At 40.8% G+C, this 18,822-nt stretch overlaps 1 protein-coding gene across 1 annotated transcript; it reads right to left on the minus strand.

Moving 5' to 3' along the window:
* Nucleotides 1-4,147: 4,147 nt before the first annotated feature.
* ZRSR2 (zinc finger CCCH-type, RNA binding motif and serine/arginine rich 2) lies at nucleotides 4,148-18,549 on the minus strand. The gene is made up of 11 exons (XM_035326334.1): nucleotides 18,439-18,549; nucleotides 16,900-16,979; nucleotides 16,716-16,812; nucleotides 16,314-16,422; nucleotides 15,891-15,977; nucleotides 13,757-13,795; nucleotides 11,827-11,942; nucleotides 8,640-8,853; nucleotides 6,216-6,271; nucleotides 5,925-6,034; nucleotides 4,148-5,264 (listed from the first exon to the last, which is right to left on the minus strand). Exons 1-11 carry the CDS (start codon nucleotides 18,483-18,485, stop codon nucleotides 4,783-4,785), a joined length of 1,437 nt encoding a protein of 478 aa, XP_035182225.1. The 5' UTR covers nucleotides 18,486-18,549; the 3' UTR covers nucleotides 4,148-4,782.
* Between the last annotated feature and the right edge of the window lie 273 nt (nucleotides 18,550-18,822).

Raw genomic sequence — 18,822 nt, forward strand, 5'->3', positions numbered from 1 at the left:
CAGAAAGCAATAAATTAGCAAGTTTTTGGAAGGCTTATCACATTAAACATGGAATTTATTAAAGTGGATGGTAAATTGTTGCGGTAGTGCCACTTCACTTGAAATTAAAACAAATCACATGTTGCTTGAGAGAGGGTTCTAGATAATACAAGCTTGCTGTTCCATTCCTGACATGGAATTAGGAACATGTCAATGTAACATGCACAGTCCTAGTCTCAACCTGAAGTTTCTCTTGGCTCACCTGCTTTCCAGCTTTCTAAAACAACTGAACTGCTTCATGTTACCAGAAAAACCATGGGGAAAGCTTACCATCTTTAGGGCGTTCTTTAATGTGAAAGTAAGACTTCTTTTTCTTGAATCTCCTACCTTACCTAGAGAAGGGGGGAAAAAAAGCTAAAGAATCCTGTAGAATTTATGAATTGTTTAGACAAGGGATTGTTGGCTTGAGTGCCTTCACAGTGATCACTGAATCTTCAAGTTGAAGAGGCCTTCTTAAACATCTGCTGTTCTTTCTGAGTTAACAGTGTGATGATGGTCATGCTGTGGCTGCACTTTGCTGAATTACCATGTTTATGGGTTATGCTTGTACAGCTTGCTTTCTACTCAGTCTAGTAGCTTTCTGAACTGTATCTGTCAGATAGCTTTTTTTTTAAAAAAAAAAAGTGATAGAAGCTGTATTCAGCTGATACATCAGAGCTGAACAGAAGGATAAGTGGAATAAGTGTTTTTTTTTAAAAAAAAGTATACAAGTTTACAGTGACAGCAAAATCAGCTGCCTTAAGTGATATAAGAAACTAAATTGAACTTTTAACTAGTTTTTAACTTTCACATTTTTGAAGTGCTGTTACGGGACAGAAAGCAACAGCATTTCTGAGCAGCCTCCTGTATTTTTTCTGAGAACTGTTACTTTGCACATCCCAAAGATGCTGCTACTGGTACAGGTATATAACCAGTAAATATCAGGGTAATTACTGATATATTGCATGCGGTAATACACAACTGAATCAAAGATTGTCCGCCTGAAGGGTGTAAAGCTGAAAAGTTACTTAAAATATTTTCTGACCACTCACTCTATCACTCATGGAAGGGGCCAGAGAGGAAAGTCCTTCCTGTACACTTGTTCCCTCGTGAAAATGCAAGTCTTGCATTCGGCATGTGAACGTGAGCTGTGTGATGGTAGCTGGCTATGCAACAAGCACAGCAAGCACCAAGGAAAGGGAGATCACCTCAAAGCAGGCACTGCTGAAACCATGAGGGTGTGCTGCTGGCAGAAGGCAAACCTATTTCCCAGCTGCCTAAACAGCACCAGGCAGGGATACTACTGGTGCTGACAGGAGTAGCTCCTACCCCTCTGCCAGTATTCCCCTTCTGCCACAGGAAGGGTGCTAGCTTACTGTCACAAGACACTTCAGTTAATCACCTGGCACAGGATGGTTTTCATGAAGTAGTTGGACTTCCACGTTCAGCTTCCTGCTCAGGTACGTTAGTCCTTACACAAGAGAAGGGTCAGAGCAGTGCCTGCTCCCTGCCCTGACTCCATCAGCTGGCTGGCCAGCCCCTGCTGCTACCCAAACCACCTTCTTGCAGCTCTGTCAATACCTGCTTCCATAATCAATCCAAAGCCTCTTGGTGATCCTTACACAATTAAATTTTAAAAAGTTTGAAAGCAACTGCCTTAAGCAACTATTAAAAAAAAAAGTAGTAATTCACTAGCCACTTTATGAAGTCCTTTTATGTGGATTATGCAGAAGAGTACATGGTGAGAACAAGCTATTCCTTGCAAATTTAAATCCCTTCTGTGGTTTTGAGCCCCCTTCAGGGGCTTTTCCCCTTTGGAAAAAAAAAAAAAAAAAAGGAGCTTAACATTTAAGAACTTCTAGTCTCTTTTGTCTCTTCAGAATAAATAGCTCACTCAGCTAATAAGGAAACACAAAACCATGCATATGACACTACTTAAGATTATGAAGTAGGGAAACTACTGAAATACATGAACTCTTAATTTCGAAAACTGGTTGAATGCCAGGTTTCATGCTAACAAATGCAAACTAAATGTCAGATCTACAGCACTCAATTTCTGTGTAATAAGCAGACTGCATATGAAACAATGATAATTATAGCTACCAGTTCTACAGCGCACGAGTGCAGCCAGCATGTTGGATCCAGACCTCAAGAAAAAAAGCTGAAGCCTCAGCCATTAGAATAGCAGAAATAAAGTATATTTAAATTTTACATGCATCTCTGAGCAATGTTTTTTTTTTTCCTCTGAGCAATGTTTTTTTAATTATTATTAACTTTTTTTAAAAAAAAAAAAAAGATAAAATACAGCAGCTCAGCTTCCCCGATCCCATTACAAAACCGTGGGGACAAGGAGCCTAATTACCTGTGGAATTCTCACATGGGTCTTAGTTGGCACTTGGTTTCTAATCCTAGAGATGTCCGTTTCATTTATTTCACCCTGCTTGTCACAGATCTTCACAAAATCAGCATCCTACCACCCATTTCACTTCTGGTCGAGCTCAGTGATTTACTTCCCTCAGATAACGCTCAGCAACAGCACGAGCGGCAGGGCACGCTGCACGGCAGGGGATGTACAACACGCTGCAGGTGGCGCAAATCAACATTTCTACCAGAGAGCCTTCACAAGCAGGCTAGGTCACCAGAACTGGGGTTGTGGGACGCGAGGCAGCACCAGTGAAATGATCTTACTGGCCTGCTGGTGATGCTGCCCAGCAAGTGGGGAAGGCCAGTTCAACCATACTGGTTTGCCACGTTCTGTACAAGTGCCCCAACTAGACAAGTGAGCATCTATGAAAAAATAGAAACCCTGGGGAAAATCTGCTTGTAAGATCTAGTCAGAAAAGATACATTATGAGAAAGCAGTTGTCACAAATTTCTCAAATATAATTTAAAACAGTGCTGTCTATCCATCAAAATATGCCTTTCAAATGAAGTTATTATTTCAAAAGTTATGCTATTACAGTCCCTACATCTGTTAATAACTAAAACATTTAATCAAATTAACTAAGCTACAGTTCTGCCTACAGTTATGACAATATATAGAGAAAGTCGGGTTTGAACTGAACAACAATATATAGCACTTCTGCTGTATTACTCCAAATTGGACAACAGTTACACATGAAAGAAGGAAAATGTATTATCAGCATGCTAGGTGCAGTATGCATTTAGAAAAGCAAAAAAAAAAAAAATATATATATATATATTATATCCAGAAGCAATGGTCATTCACTCTTAACTATCCTGGGAAAAAAAAAAATGCACTTGCTATGAGGAATGCTACACTGGAGTCAGGATGTCCAGATTTTCTAAAGAACTTGATGCTGTGTTGTTGAGTCATAACAAACACCTATCTGGGAGCATTTCATGCCAACTTCAGAGGCTTCTAACTTAGCAAGTGGTCTGAACTGTACTCTGGAGGCAGGAGTCCCACGTTCTTTGGAGAGGCTGAAGAAAGAGAGCTATCTCTGCAGACAGCAGACACCTGGGGCACCCTCACCCTCAGGGCCACAAACTGCTCTCTCCAAGCATAAACAGACATTGAAGTGCCCAAGTTAAAAACGTAAAGTTAAACAGTGTGAAGTACAGTCCATTTAACAGCACAAATCTTTCCTTTAAAACTGAAGAAAAAGCTATTAACAACTTTGCCAATTGCAGGTACTCTGCTAACACAGCTGTCATTTTAAAAAGCTTCGTCCCGATAACCTCGTTTTTAAGTACCCCTCTCCACCTTGACTGTAGGGAAGCTAGGCAGTAGGGTGCCTTAAACTGTAATATAAGCCTTAAAAAAGGCTTTATATCAAGTCCTCCTCTCACAAAAAAAAAAAAAAAAAAAAAAAAAGAAATATTACTTCAGGCATAAAATAATACTGAGTTTCTTTAGCCACCCTGCAACATCTCGAGCCTTTACAACCGCATTCCCGTCTTCAGTTACCAGATTTACGCTTTTCCGCCCACTCCATAATAGGCTAGGCAGGTTGTTTTCAACTACAAATGGTATGCAACCAAGAAGTATGCAAAGTATTTTCTGTCTTCACTCCAGGGATTACAAGTGATTGGTCTCCACACTTACTTGGGGATTAAGGTACTGAATAAATTGATTGTTTTCCTGTGTAATTCCTACTTGGTTTTAGTCTACTGCAATCCCTACAGGCAATTAGCTCAGCAGCTCAGTCACAGGAGAGAGAAAAATCCAACACTTATGACCACAAAGCTCCTACTGGGCAAGTGTACAAGCAAACAGTGAAGCCTTTTAGATCCCTTTTCTCCAATGCAAAACATGATTATATTACTTTGTCTAGAACGAGATATCCCATAAACATACGGTAAACATAAATGGCTGTCTTTTACACAGACTTCAACTGGCAGTGTGCTGTTGTGTGAATTGACAGCGCACTAGCTGTTCTGTACTAACTCCTTAACAGGACAGTAAACACTTAACACACACATTACACAGAAATAAGCATATACCAAAAAAGCTTTACTTCTCTTTCTATTTTGTATTCAGTATGCATCCGGATGTTGCAGTAGTTCAGAGGGACAGAGCAGCTAGAGTACTTGACATTTACACCTTATATAGGACTTAAACTTTTAATTTTCTGAAGCTTAGCACACAGTAAACTAGGTTCCTTTATTAGGAAGAAACATTTTAATGTGCAAGAACACTTTATTTAAAACTCAAACGTATCTGGTGCCCTATTGGAAAGATTTTTGTCAGCTCTACATTTGATCCACGTTTGATCAATTAGCAACTTCTAAGATTAATTCTCACTTTGTTTTGGGAGTTTCACTATTTTTTCCTCTGCTGCTTGATCTCTTTTTACCCCTACTCCTGGATCGAGAAGAGCTCCGACTTCTGCTCCGACTACGTGTTCGACTGTAACTTCTGCTGCGGCTGCGTCCTCTCCTCTTTCTCCCTCTGCTGTGAGATCTCCTCCTTTCTCGACTCCTTGACCTGCCAGACCGGCGCCTCCTCTTGTTTTTGCGGCGATTCTTTTTTCTCTCAGATTCTCCGTTTCTGCGGTAAGAATGATCTGGGCTTGGGCTGCCCCTTCTCCTTGACCGGCTGTAATAGTCATCGCGATGGCTTGATCTGTTTCTCCTCTCAGAGTTTTTAGACAACTGATTAGTCCGTTCAGGAGAAATACGTATGTCTCTATTGGCCTCCCAGAACTCATTGTTTGGATTTTTGAATACATGAAGAAAGTTGCAGTGTTTCCCTCTTGGACACTTCTGCCTTTCAAATAAGCCTGCAACAGATTAGGGTTTGTTCTTTTTTTTTATTTTTTATGAACCAGACCTGTTAAACCTTCATTATGCACCTACTGGAAAAGAAGCTTTCTGAACTTAATTTTGCCTCCTCCAGCAGAAAACATCTGTGAACACCTACCAGTGTAATTCACCCAAGATTATTTTTACAATATGTACTTTTCTTAGAGTTAACCTTCTAACATGTATTTAAGACGGCTATTATGGCTTTAGCTTAAAACTATTTTCATAAATAATTACAGTAATCTAAACTTAGTAAAAATGTAAATATAGAGAAGTCAAATGTAAGTTACTGCTAAGAATTGTTGATGGTTGAGAAGTTACTGTTGCTTTTGAAAGAGATAAATTTGTATTTTCTGCACTTCCTCCTTAGTATTGTCATTATTTCTAAAGCTGGGATCTACGGTTTCTTTTCCACTCCAAGCAAATCCACTAGGACGATTGAAACGCTTAAGTGACATAGGACAAATATTCCCTTTCCTTCCTAGAGCTACACAAACAAGCATATTTGTCTTCCAAACAGAAATGAACATGGATCTGAAGCACTGGCTGAATCAAAGCAACAGATTAACTCCCTTTTTCACTTCTACGTTAACTCTTTCATTAACACATTCTCTTTTACAAGCGTTTATGTAACTCACCACAAATGGCAGTCTTCCATCTTGTCACAGGACAGAATTCACAATGAAGCTGCCGGCCTGCGTACCATCGGCCACTGAATAGAGCAAGAGCTGCCTGGCAGTCCTTCTCCCTTTAAAAAAAAGAAAGAAAGAAACACACATGTAACATTATCACTGTACAAGCATTTAGGATGTTACTTACCAGTTTTAGGCTCCCATTGCAGTATGAGAACAAATCATTTGGATTATACAGTTTTCATTACGGGGCTTTGGAGTTTAGTTCTAAAACTTGGTAAGACTGTGAATACTTACGACTGGTACTGGACATACACATTTCCTCGCAGGTGAGGCTCGTAGTTGCAACTGACCTAAGGAGACCAAAACATTAAGTTAGGACAACTGAAGGTTGATGTACAGCAAGTCACACACGTGAAGGTGGCAGCCATCCTGATTTATGACAGCACATCAATATGAACTTGCAAATTATGTTCTTCTAAACATAGTTTTAGACGATGTTCAGACAACAAAAAGGCCTTCTGGTTTGTGTTTGTATGTTCCCAGCATTTTGCTTTAACACTAGGACCTTTGCTTCAGTTAGCGCACAAGGCAGCTTTTACTCCATTGTCTTGCACGTAAGTCTGAGCCAACCTTACTATGCAACTGCCAAGTCCTGCTCTGAAAACATTCAGTAGTAGCGCCATGAGGAAATGTGGGATTCGTCATGGAAAAAGAATCTTTAGAACAGTTTACCTTCACAGCGTCCCTGTGAGATGAGTTAGGAAAGCTGAAGTCACTAGTTTTCACTGGACAGTTCTGACACACCATTTTTCACAATAATTTAGCATTTGAAGTCTATCTAGAACTCACAAAAAATACACAATTTAACCTCCAAAAACCTTGTTACTAGTTACTAGGGATGCTGAGATGGGCAGGCCCAAGCCGGTTCGGACCAAGTTCTCCAGAGCAGAACTGTGAGCCCAGCCTCTTCTGCCCACAGGCCTCTTCCAGTATCGGCACCAAATGAGGCAAGCAGCTTCTTTCATCACTGGACCCTGCCTGACCCTCAGAGAATACACCCCTGGATTAGGCAAGGGCTTCAGAGGCAACAAGGGGAAGTTATGTAATTAAATATTACAGAGTAAATAGTCACAGTATTTGAGATAAATAGCAACATCAATGTAAGAACAAGTAAGAATGACCTCACCTTTGACATGTTTGGGTGGGAAAAGTAAGGAAGGGCATTTTGTCAGAATCTGCCAGGTTCAGGAGTAGCTTCCCAGAAAGAACAGTAAGAATAAAACCCCATGCCACGTTGGAAATGGAAGTCAATTGAAACAGGGATGAGTATAATATGATTATAAATGGTAGGAGAGACTCAACCACGGTTGAGATTCCAGCTGCCAAAACATAATTCCAAAGCATCTCTAATAAAATGAAAATGACTTTGAAAATCAAATTACAGTTGAACAATTACTTGAGAAGCTACAAAACCCCACACTAGAAGCTCTTACCCCATTATTCGCCCCAGGGATCCAACTATGTGCAACTTTAGCAGATAGTTGCATGTAACACAACAAAGATACTACCTTAAGGATCCGAGTTTGAAGGTAAGAGCGTTTCAAGCCACGCTCCAGTGGGAATCTACATCCCATCTTCTACGATGGAGCATTGCTGGCTAATATCCCTTGAGTCAAAATAAGGTGGGATACTCATCCAAACAAATAAAGGTTTCTTTCTTACAACCTCATACAGCTATTGAAAATTCACTTTAAAAAAAAAAAAAAAACTTAACTTTCCTCTTGCTTGAAATGCTAATACAACCTCTGTTCTAAGGCAGCTGTCAGTACAGAGAAACAAAAAGAGAAAAGGCACAGCATGCCTCTTGGTGACTACAGAAAAACACTTAGGAATGGCAAGCAGAAAGGGATGCTGCAATAGGTTTTGTTACAAGGAGAATTCAATTTCACCATCCAAACTGCACACTTTATGATGACAAGGGACTGTCAAAATGCATCATTCATCTCCAAGGTCACCATTTACACGACCCTCATTTGTCCCCCTGAGAAATCGTAATATAAATGGGAAAAAAAAATCAGGAAGCCAGATGCAGAAAAGAAGGCTGGATGACAAATCTCAACACCATTTACATAACATACTTCTTTGTAATACAGCCATTTCAAATTAATTCCTGCTACTGCAGTATCTCCTACCTTTTCAGTTCATTGTCACTTATTTTATCTAACCAGTTCTAAAACGACATGATTTGGGTGTATACTCCAAATACTTTTTGCATCTCCACAGCATCGTTCCTTTGGTGCAGCCTTAAGTGGCACAAATGCACTAGCCCAGATATCTTTAATATTGTCTAGCAGTTTTAATCCATGGGCCCTCTGGGGCTTATCACAGGCTAAGTAGAGAAGGGACTGTGAGGTTAAGTGGACTGTTGTTCTGTATGAACACTTGGCAATATAAAAGCGCAAGCTTTTATGACAGTTCAGGAGACGAGCAGAGAAGATTCACCCAGAATGCGCTGTAGCAGCGGTTGGAAGTTTACAAGCGCCATGAGAGAGAGATGCACAGTTTGCAGCAGACACCAGACAGTTCTCTCAAGTATATGGGATTTAGCTAGAGCATGCTGCACAGAATTCTCTGAAGGCCAGTAAAACACAGCTGATGTGGTATATGTTAAAAACTGAAAAAAAAAAAAAAGACAAGCTATTACACTCCCATGCATACCTTGAATTGAACAACCTTCCCCACATTCTGAAACTCTGGGAGCACGTCCTCATAGAACTCCAGGAACTGCTGGTAGGTTTCCTCGTCACTGTACTCGAGACTCGCATCGGTGTCGTAGTCATCCCGCCGGCACTGCTCCATGCCAAAAGTAATGAACATCCCTCGGACAAGTAGTGTCTTACTAGACGTTGGATAGTTATGCTTGCGAGAACACCTGGATAGTTACAGAGAAGAGGAACAAAGAAGATTTCCACTTTTGGCAGAAGATGGACCTGTTGAAGCTTCCAACAGCTGCCATTTTGAGAAAGTTACTACAAAAGAAAACCCACTAGTGGAAAATCAAGTTACTTAATTATTAAAATAGTAAAGTTTAGAAGTGAGTTTGCAAATAATCTTAATGATTTCTGTCAATCATAAGTATATTCTTACATTAAAAAAATTGTCTGCAGAAGACAGATACCCGTAACATATTAAAAGCCAAAGTTGCAAGGCTTAAATGCATTCCCCATTTCACAATGGCTTTACAGAAATACTGACAAGTATTTACTGACTATATTTAAAAAATAAGTCCCTGCTCTTCTTTTTGCTAACTGAAGAACTTTTACTGGTAGTGTTCTCACCACACAGGGAAGAGAGGGTTTGTGAGGTGGTGGGAGGGGGCTGAGGAAAAGAAAGCATGCCTAGACCTGTAGTTGGATGACTACCATATTGGTTTTTTTTGTTTGTTTTGTTTTTTCCCCCCCATTAAAAAAATGCTCTTTATAAACAAGTCATAGCTTAATCTGCATCTTCTGGGCAGCCATAAAAGTATTAAGATCTCCCACGCTGTCTGTCATCTTCAGGCTACCTCCCTCACGAAATACAGCTCTCCCCCACAAACCTTTAGATTTGGTAAGAGCACAGACGCTAGCCCCCATGTTTATTTCACTGTGCTTTATGATCTGTTTCAAACACTTCACAGAGTAACTGGGTCATACGCTCTCCAACACATTTCTGCTTTTCATGACATGATCAGAGCAACAGTCAGACTAGTCTGCTCTCTTATCTAGCAATGGCAAAGCACAGACAAACTGGGGGAGGTCAGGTCTAAAACCAGCAATTACAACCTAGACTTAAGACAGAAAGTTTCCTTCTGCATCTTGCCAGCTAGAAATTAACTCACACGTTCTGAATTACAACTTAGAAACCAACCAAAGAAAAAAAACACAAACGAGACAATGAATTTGATCGTTTTTGATTTCAAAAGCGACCTCATTTCGCCACTGTATTTGTATTATGGAACACAAATATTATACCCAACCAGTATTGCCTGTACACAGATAGCACATGACAGAACAAAAGCAACCCCAAGGAAAATGACCCAGAATTTAGTATTGCTAAAAAAATAATCAGTATTTTAATTATTGTGATTACTTGGTGGTAAGGGGATGGTTGGACCAGATGATTTTGGAGGTCTTTTCCAACCTTGATGATTCTATGATTAATAAAGATCGACTGAAAAAGTTTTGCCTTCTTCAAGACGTAGTGAGCTTTGACAAGTCTGTCATTATTGTACTGGTAATATTATCTCTCAATTTTTCACCACTGTGGCCCATTTCAGCTTCTACTCTATTCATTCATTCCTTATCCTGCCTGTATCTCTGTCTTTCTACTTAAGGCTAGCAGCAGCAGATGAAATGACCAGAATACAAAGGAAGTATGTTACGTGAAGATAAAGAAGGAAGATGAATGAGAGCTAGCTGAAATCAACAACTATAGGTGAGAGAAGGGCAGCACACGATGTTTCTCAGTACTTAGTTACAAAGCTTATGCATAGTTTGCAGCAAAATTGATTTATGGCCAATTCATATTTAACCCAAGGAGGTTACCTCCATTATGTACCTCCAGAACAAAAATACTGCGAAGATTACAAAGAACTAAGCATTAAAATTTTAATAGCAATAATGCTGTTTGCGGTAAAATAGCTGCCCAAAGTTTTACTTAGGCATTCAACACATATTTCAGAATAGAAAAGGATATATGGGCTTGCAACTCCATAGAGCTCACTAGTCACATAATTGTCTGCTATACGTGTCACTCTACAACAAATTACTTTTAGGAAAACGAAAACTACAGTACACGAATCACACACGTTTCAGTGATACCAGTTAGTTAAATGGCCTTACTTGTTTATGCTGAAGATACGTGTAATAAAAAAAAAAAAAAAAAAGTATCAGTTTTTCCCTGCTGACCTATCGTTCCTCCATAACACACACAGAAATGAAGGGATTTTCTAGCCAGGCCCTTCATTTGGGACACCAGTTCCAATGGTCACTGATGAACCTGTACTCCTGGACCCATTTACGCTCTTGACTTCCTCTACGTCCTCTGGCAACAAATTTTACAATTTGTTTCCTATCAGAAAGGTGTTTTTTTGTTGTTCGAAGCTGGTAAATGTTTGGGGACACCCAATTAAGCTGTTTCATACTAAAAGCAAATAATCCTTCCCATCCTGCTCATGACATCAATATTAATCTACCACAGCCCTCTTTCACCAACTCTTTGAAAGTGAAGAGCCTAGACCAGTTAGCCAGTCCTCCTACAGAAGCTGCTCCTCATCTCTCCTCATTTTGTCATCCTTCTGTTTTCACATTTTACTGTACTTCCTTTCCCATACAGGGCACCCACAGCAGTATACAAGAACCAAGAATGAATGTATCACACGTTTAACAGTATACAAATAAGAGAATTCTGGAAGCTACTACAACATCTTTCCCAACTGTGCAGATGTACCACAGTCTTGCTTTAGTTGACATCCTCCTACTATTTATTTATTAAAAGATGCAGCATATGTAAACTAATCAAGATAAAAATCAACATCTGACACCTCAGGCCTGTGCTAATAGCAGAAATCAAATATACTCTGCCTGAGTGTATCTGTGCATCTGCCAGATCTAAGGTAAAGGCAGTCTGGCCAGTGGAACCAGAACGTACCATCAGTAATATGCCCTAACAATAAACACTTCAGTTCCAGGCAGCCAATGGTTTTGCTCTCAATGTCTAGTTCCACCATGAATAACAGAACCCCATCCAAATAAATAAAAGTAATTTATGAAACAAGATTTCTTCATTTTGCACATGAGGTAATGAAGTTGCTTGCCTCTCACCTCTCCAAAACATTCCTGCTGGTAAATAGTCAATTGATTACCTGTCTCCGAATCGGCAGGAACCTGTTTTGATATAGAATGGGCAATTTGCTCTGTCCTTCTCTGTTCCTATGTTCTCTGGGGGCTCTGGGTTATGCCAGGACACACCATTCTCCAGCTGTGGAAAAAAACATTAACATACATATAAGTTAAAAAAAAAAAAAAAGAAGAAATATTTAGTATCAAAATGAAGCTACCAATTAATTCCCCAGGCAATTATGAGCACTGCATTTAGTACAAATGCAAGTTTGAACCTATTTAAGCTTTTATTAAAAAAAAAAAAAAAAAAAGCTACCCATTGCCTTGGGTCTTTGATGATGGAAGCCCCTTTTCTTGATAATTGTGCAGTTTTAAGAATAAGTCCATATTCCTAATTACATATTAACAATATAACCAAACCGTGTGTTTTCTTTTGCTGAGGTAAAAATAAAAAAAAAATAAAAAAAAAAAGAAAGAGGTGTGATACTTGTTCCTGAAATAACAATTTCATTTATCAACCACAAGAATTACAAGTATTGGGACAGTTTATTTTAATTTAGCTAAACCAGTTAGCCCCTTCATGCCAGCACACATTGAGCAGCACTCCTACACCTGGCAGGTAAAAGTCTAGGACTATTTACTTATCTGTCCCTGCAAAAGCTTAAAGCTCAGTAATATTATCACTATCACTTTTTATGCTGTTAGGAAAGGCCAAATAAAAGTAACCTGCCAAAGGCCATAATCAAAAAGCAATTAAATTCACAGTTAGCACTGGAATGAAAAACATCCATACTGCTCAACTCAGGCCATCACATTAAGATTTCTAAAATTCAAATTGGGATTATCAAGTTGCAAGCTTGACCATGAACAACACAGGTTTTAAGAAGGTAATTTTCCTTAGCTAAAAGATCTGTAAAGCTAACTAGCCTAAGTTCTCCTTTTAAATTAATTGAAAACGGTTTATTTATGAGCAGCATTTGACTCTGCCACCAGTTCTGCTCATGATTCTCAGCCATAATTTCCCCTCAACAAAACAGCACTACCACTGTTCACGCTGCCGAAGTAACTGAACCCTGAACTTATACCACACAAAGCCCAACATGTAATATTTCTGTCTCTGCCCTTGCAGAAGTGGCTGCTAATACATCTTCAGCACTAGTTAGATAATAGCTCAGAGCATTTTTCTACCCATATTGCAAAATAAAGGTTTAGATACCCTGCCTAAGAAAACTCTTTAAATGCAATTCAGAACTGAATGTAGCTAAAAGCAATCAACATTCAACAGGTAACTTGGTTAAAGTTTAATTTTCAGATTTATGCAGAGTATGAGTATTCACAAATCTAACCGTATCAGATTGTTCTCTAAGGAAACTGGAAAAACTCAATTCATCTTCTCTAAGATTCAAAGGAAGACTGCAGTCTTCCTTACTATACACTGCCAGCTTGAAAACCATGTCCTTCCAGGCGCTCCAGCAGTTAGCTTCCCGCAGACTGTCTTCTCTCCTTAAGGATCTGTGCTCTCCTATGCTGCTGAATGTCTTATTTAGAATCCCCCATCTGCTTAAAAAACAACTTTGTCTTGCTACCCAGAAGGACTGACAGATTTATTTAGAATTCTAAGTCAAAAATCCACTGTTCCCAGGTTTGCGGGTCGGGCGTTTTGTTGTTTTGTTTTAAATACAGCACACAGCAGTATTTTCAGATTTGTTTTTGACTCAGACCTCCTGAACAGGAATGAGCATGCACAAATGCACTGCCATCAACCAGCCAGAAACACACTTAATTATGTTCCACCCAGTAAATAATTGTTTACTGCTCACGCAAACCACTACATATTAAATTTATTCAGGCCATTAGGTTCTTGAGAGCAGATGGACAGCACGCTACGAGGCAAACACTGGATGGCAATTAAATTGTTTTTCAGTTCTTTTTTTAAAAAGACGCTGAGCGTACCTGGCTTTCGGCTTGATCCAGCATCTTCTGCACAGCTGCCTATAAATGGTGCAAACACAGGACTAGTGAAAATCCCAAGGACACACAAAACATCTGGTTTCTTTAGTTAAGAACCTAATTTACAATACTCAAAGATTATGCATAATGAAACATTCATGGGGTTTGCTTTAAAAACAGACGTTTTACTTTGCTTTGTAGCATTTCACATGGTACAAAGCTGTTAAAGGATACATCAGACTAGACTTTCATGTGGACAATTTTGTAACCTCAATGCTAGAAAACTTCAAAAATTTCATTTTCTTCTTTGAAACTATCATTGAACTACTGAATACTTAAATGCATCTCTTGGTCTAGTACTCAATCTAGTCACTGTTAAATTTGTAACCATTTAGTTGTGCTAAACGTTTTGACTTGGAACAACCGACGCACCCCAGAAAAGCATATTGCTCAGCACGCTTCTGTTAAACCCAAGTTTATAACTACTAAGAAATCTTACTATCAGAAACCTGGTAAGCTTAGCTGCATCTAGTCTTTCAAACAGAGCAAAACAAGGAGGATATTCTTTCCCTTCCCTCCTCTAAGTGGGATGAGCAAAGCAATAGACACACTCCAAGACTAGCTGGAAATTAGTTCTCACAAATTATTCTATGAAATTTCAAGAATAAAGACACTTAAAGATAGCCAATGCAAGAAAACACATTATTGTTGTTCTGATTTGGAAGAGAATTAATTAGATCTAAAAAGAGGAGGAGCAAGTTAAAAAAAATACAATTCAATGTGAGGAAAGAGAGACAAACCCAGAATAACTATTTCCTCATCTTAAGAGGAAAAAATAAGTATTTTCTTTCAGTGAGTCAGAATTTGAATAAACTGCAGTTTGAAGAGACAGGCCAAATCAACTGACTAACTTTCTGTTGCTGAAATGGGTGGCTCCACTCCCAGCTGAGCACTCACAGCATCCCTCTGTGCGCATGTCAATGCCCTCTCTGAGCCAATTTTGCTGATTAGACCAGTAAATCAGTAATCCAGAAAAACAAACAACACAACAAAAAACAGAAAACAGCTTCCATCTAGTTCAGGAGACAAAATTAGTCCGCTGGAAGCTTGTGCAAACCCAGACACAAAGAAAGGGAAGGAACAAAATCCTGCTGTTACCATGGTATAGTTCAGGGAACTCTACCTCAACCTCCAACAGGGGATGAGACCAACATTTTCTCTCCCTACTCTGCAAAGAAAGGAATGCATACATAGCAGAAGGGGAAGACCGGCAGGAAATACAACTGCTGTTCTTTTTCATTCATCATGGAAGTGGTATGTAACTCGTGACATTAAGTGCAACAATTAAGTGCAGGAGACAATACCATGCGCTCATGTCTCCTCTCCTAGTGAGGCTACCAGACACAGTGTCAAGGAGTTGTGCTAAACTCGAATATTTTGCTAATGCGGAGAAGCAGATGTGTCATGGATCCTGGGAAGCTGCAATCACCCTTTACTGGTGATAGGCCAGTCCTCCCTTTGGATTTCCATACAGGCATCTTACAACCAGTTTATTAGACTCCTAAAACTTAAGAAGAGTGTACACTTAGTGTTATAAATGAAGTGTTTTAAATGACTATTTTCAGTATAACTTTTTTTCTTCATTCAGGGAACTGAAAAAAAAAGATACGTCCTGTTGGATGAGTCAGGTAAAGAAGAGCTGTAATGTATCTTTTGAGTAAGAACTCTGTTAAGGAACAGCAGCAATGTAATTCCATGTCCTCATTGGGAATTTTCTTCCATACTGATTGCGTTCAACGGGGACATTAAATAAGGATCACCTTTAACATAAAGATGTAAAGAAGTGCACATACCAGAATCTGCATTCACAGCGTGCCTTCATGTTTAACTGATGTAAAAAAGTACATATTACAAACAACCCGATGATTCAGAGTTAGTTATCCTCCCAGGTAAACAGAGTTGCTAGCTCCTCTTTAACAACAAAGAACAATTTCAGCAACTTGGAACTGAGAGAAGTAACTAACACATTTATACGCTTGCAATTAGAATAAAATCCGCCTTCAACATGCATAGACTCGTGCATCAGGTAATGCGAGAGGATATGTAACACGTTTATCCTCCCACTGCCAGGAATCACCTCTCTTTCTCTCTTCTCCTGTTGCTTCTGCTGTGCGACTTCTCTCTCTTTTCTTTGCTGCTCTTCCCATTCTTCTTTGATCTTTCTCTTTACGATAAAAAACATTTTAAAAAGTTATTTAAGGAAACAAATACTTTATAATCACTACAGTCTAATTCAAAACTATCATGTTGTATTGTAACTGCTTGACCATAAAGGTCTCATTCAATCATAAGCCATTAAATCTCTGAACAAGAATCCATTCAAAGAGTATTTCTGTGTCTTTTTAATTTTGCTATCTAGAATGAAAGAAACTATAGAGCTTACACTTTCAGACTTAACCAACATCAACAAAACGGCGTACACTACAGAACAGTAGGAGATACTAAACAAAGACTTTTCCTTATTACCAGGCACAACTATAGCGCTCAGTTTATACATCACCTCTTCTTCTTCTTGACGTTTTCTTGCAGCCTCTTCTTTTTCTTTCTTAAGCTTGAACTCTTCTTGGGCCTTTTCTTCTCTCAGCAACCACTGCTCATGCAGTTTTTGTCTACCAATGAAACCAGATGCCACTTAGACAAATTTTACTGACTCCCTGCAATTGATGCAATTGTCACGCATATAATTCAAATTTACTAGTTCAGCATTAACTACAGTTTATCTTATACTCCTTAAAACAGAAAATTCCATCGAAGTCATTCACGCATTAGAAAAATCCTGTGTAGCATAAAACAGAGATTAAGAATTCTATTTTATAAAACATATTGAGACTTTTCAAATTTTCAAAATGTAATTGGCTAAAAACCTATCTACAATGCATATGCTAGTTTCTAGCTGTTTCACCTTTCTGCCTCGAGCTTTTTTTCCTCTTCTTCTTCTTCCTCTTCTTCCAGTTCCTCCTCTTCCTCCTCAGATACCGATTCATCTTTTTCTGTAGCTTCTGAGAAAAGACACAAAAGAACGCATCTAAATAGTCAGATGTCACAGCCAGCAAAAATACACAAAATACAAAACTCTTCACACTTACCAGAGTCTCTCAGTTTGGCAAGTGCCTGCCGCTTTTTTTTCCGCTTTTCTTTTTTCAGAATGGCTCTGTATTTTTGATGGCTGAAGATGAGAAAATATTTACGTTACTATACCCAAACAAAGAAGTTTTACTGTCATACATGCAGTCAATTTCATCAGCAGCACTAAAACTCATAACCGCAAAATTAATGAATATTCATATGAAATGGCAACTCTACAGGAATAATAAAAGTGGTAATAAGATCTGCAACTATACCATTAGAACTACACATTGCCAGCAGTAACAACCTCGCTGGGAACCAACACAGAGAGTCTCATCCTTCTTGAGCTCTGCAGGGCTTAGCTTTAACACCAACTTCATGAAATCTTCCCTAGAGCCTGAACTTTGGTCGTTAGGTCAGATCTGGGAGAAGAAATTGGGCATATCCTGGTCTGAAGTTCTGATACCCCTGTCAGAATATTTTAGTCTTTTTCTCTTTTTACATGGTATGAAAATTTATGATCCTACCCTTCTATCTATTCTCCACAAACAGCAGTTTTAATGCATGGATATGAAAAGCACGCATAACCGTTGCCACGGATAATTCTCAGGTCCAATTTTCCACCACAGAATCTTGGCCACACTCGTGTTTTGCCTGAAAGCTTGTCTGATAGCTCTGCACGTCTGTTTGGAAACAGCACCTTGTTTTGATTATCTTTAAAATCCCTCCAAGTATCTAGTGATCCTTTCGTACCAAACCCTTCTTTTCGTTCTTCCTTCTAGCTCCACTGTTTCTGGCCTGTTCACAACAGAAGAACAGGAGGGACGATCATCAACGCTTCCCATCCTGCCACTCAGAGCGCTGACAGCAGATCAACACGTTGCCGTTTCAGAACGTGCAATTTTACCAGATTCCAGAGGCGTAACTCGGAGAGCCCCGAACTCACCTGCATCTCCAGCTGAGCTCGTGGCTCCGTACTCCCTCACCGCCCAGCAGCGCGTGCCGCTCGCAGCGCCGCGGCGGGTACCAGGAAGCTGAGCGCCTGCCCTCAAAGACCAACACCTCGCCGCACGGCCAGCCTCCGCTTACACAAGCCCGGTGTCACCTCCTGTAACGCCAACCGCCTGGGAGCCATCGCACCCTCTCGGCTGACGCCTGGCGCTCACCGGAGCACCCCTCCTGCCCAGCGCCCAGCTCTTCTCAGCTCCTGGACCGCGGGGCAGCGCAGCACCCCCCGCACCCCCCTCACGGCCACCCTCTCCCCACCTCCCCGTGCCTCCCCGGTGCCCGAGGGCTCCCTGGCGGCGGAGGCAGCCCCCTCGCCCCCCGACCCTCAGGGCCCCGCTCCCCGCGGCCCGGCGGCGGGGCGGCCATGGCGGCACGTAGCTGCGCCACTCCCGGGCCCGGCCGCGAGGCGGCCTCAGCGCCGGGCCCGCCGCACGGCGGCACCAACCGAGCCCCGGCCGGGATGGGGAGCGGGCCTCGGTCCCCCAGGGGCACCCCCCGGGCCTTTCTCCCTTCGCGGCGGGGGCGGCGAGGGGGGCGCGGCCCGGCCTCACCTCAGCTTCCCCAGGGGGGACTCCGGCAGCAACATGGGCGCCGCCATCTTGCGAGGCCGACGGGACGTCACGTGACCCCGCGGCGGAAGGGCGCTAAATCCCTTCCGGCGCCCCCGGGAATGGCGGCGGCCAGGGGGGGTGGGGGCAGGGGAGGCAGCTTGAGGTGGTTGCGTGTGCCTTGCACGGCTCCTTCCAGCGATATTAAAACATTTAAAACTGTAACAGCTGTAAAGCTCACGAAACAAGGCTGAAACTATTCCTGCACGCCCTGAAAAGCGGGATGGAGAGTGCAGGCGTTGCTCCTCCCCCTCCAAGCCGTTTGTTATTCAGGGAACGCCTGAGGAAGCGCTGTAAATTTCAGCTTGCTCAAGTTTAAAAAGTAAA

Source organism: Oxyura jamaicensis, chromosome 1 (assembly GCF_011077185.1).
Source record: "Oxyura jamaicensis isolate SHBP4307 breed ruddy duck chromosome 1, BPBGC_Ojam_1.0, whole genome shotgun sequence".
NCBI lineage: Eukaryota > Metazoa > Chordata > Aves > Anseriformes > Anatidae > Oxyura > Oxyura jamaicensis.

What these genes read in the sequence shown, in the direction of transcription:
- ZRSR2 (XM_035326334.1), bottom strand. Translation starts at nt 18,485, where the DNA reads ATGGCGGCGCCCATGTTGCTGCCGGAGTCCCCCCTGGGGAAGCTGAG. An exon ending in AGGAGAAGAGAGAAAGAGAG is followed by an intron (nt 13,796 to 15,890) that starts GTGATTCCTGGC and finishes CACCATTTATAG; the next exon opens with GCAGCTGTGCAGAAGATGCT. An exon ending in TCCTGCCGATTCGGAGACAG is followed by an intron (nt 8,854 to 11,826) that starts GTAATCAATTGA and finishes GTAACTATCCAG; the next exon opens with GTGTTCTCGCAAGCATAACT.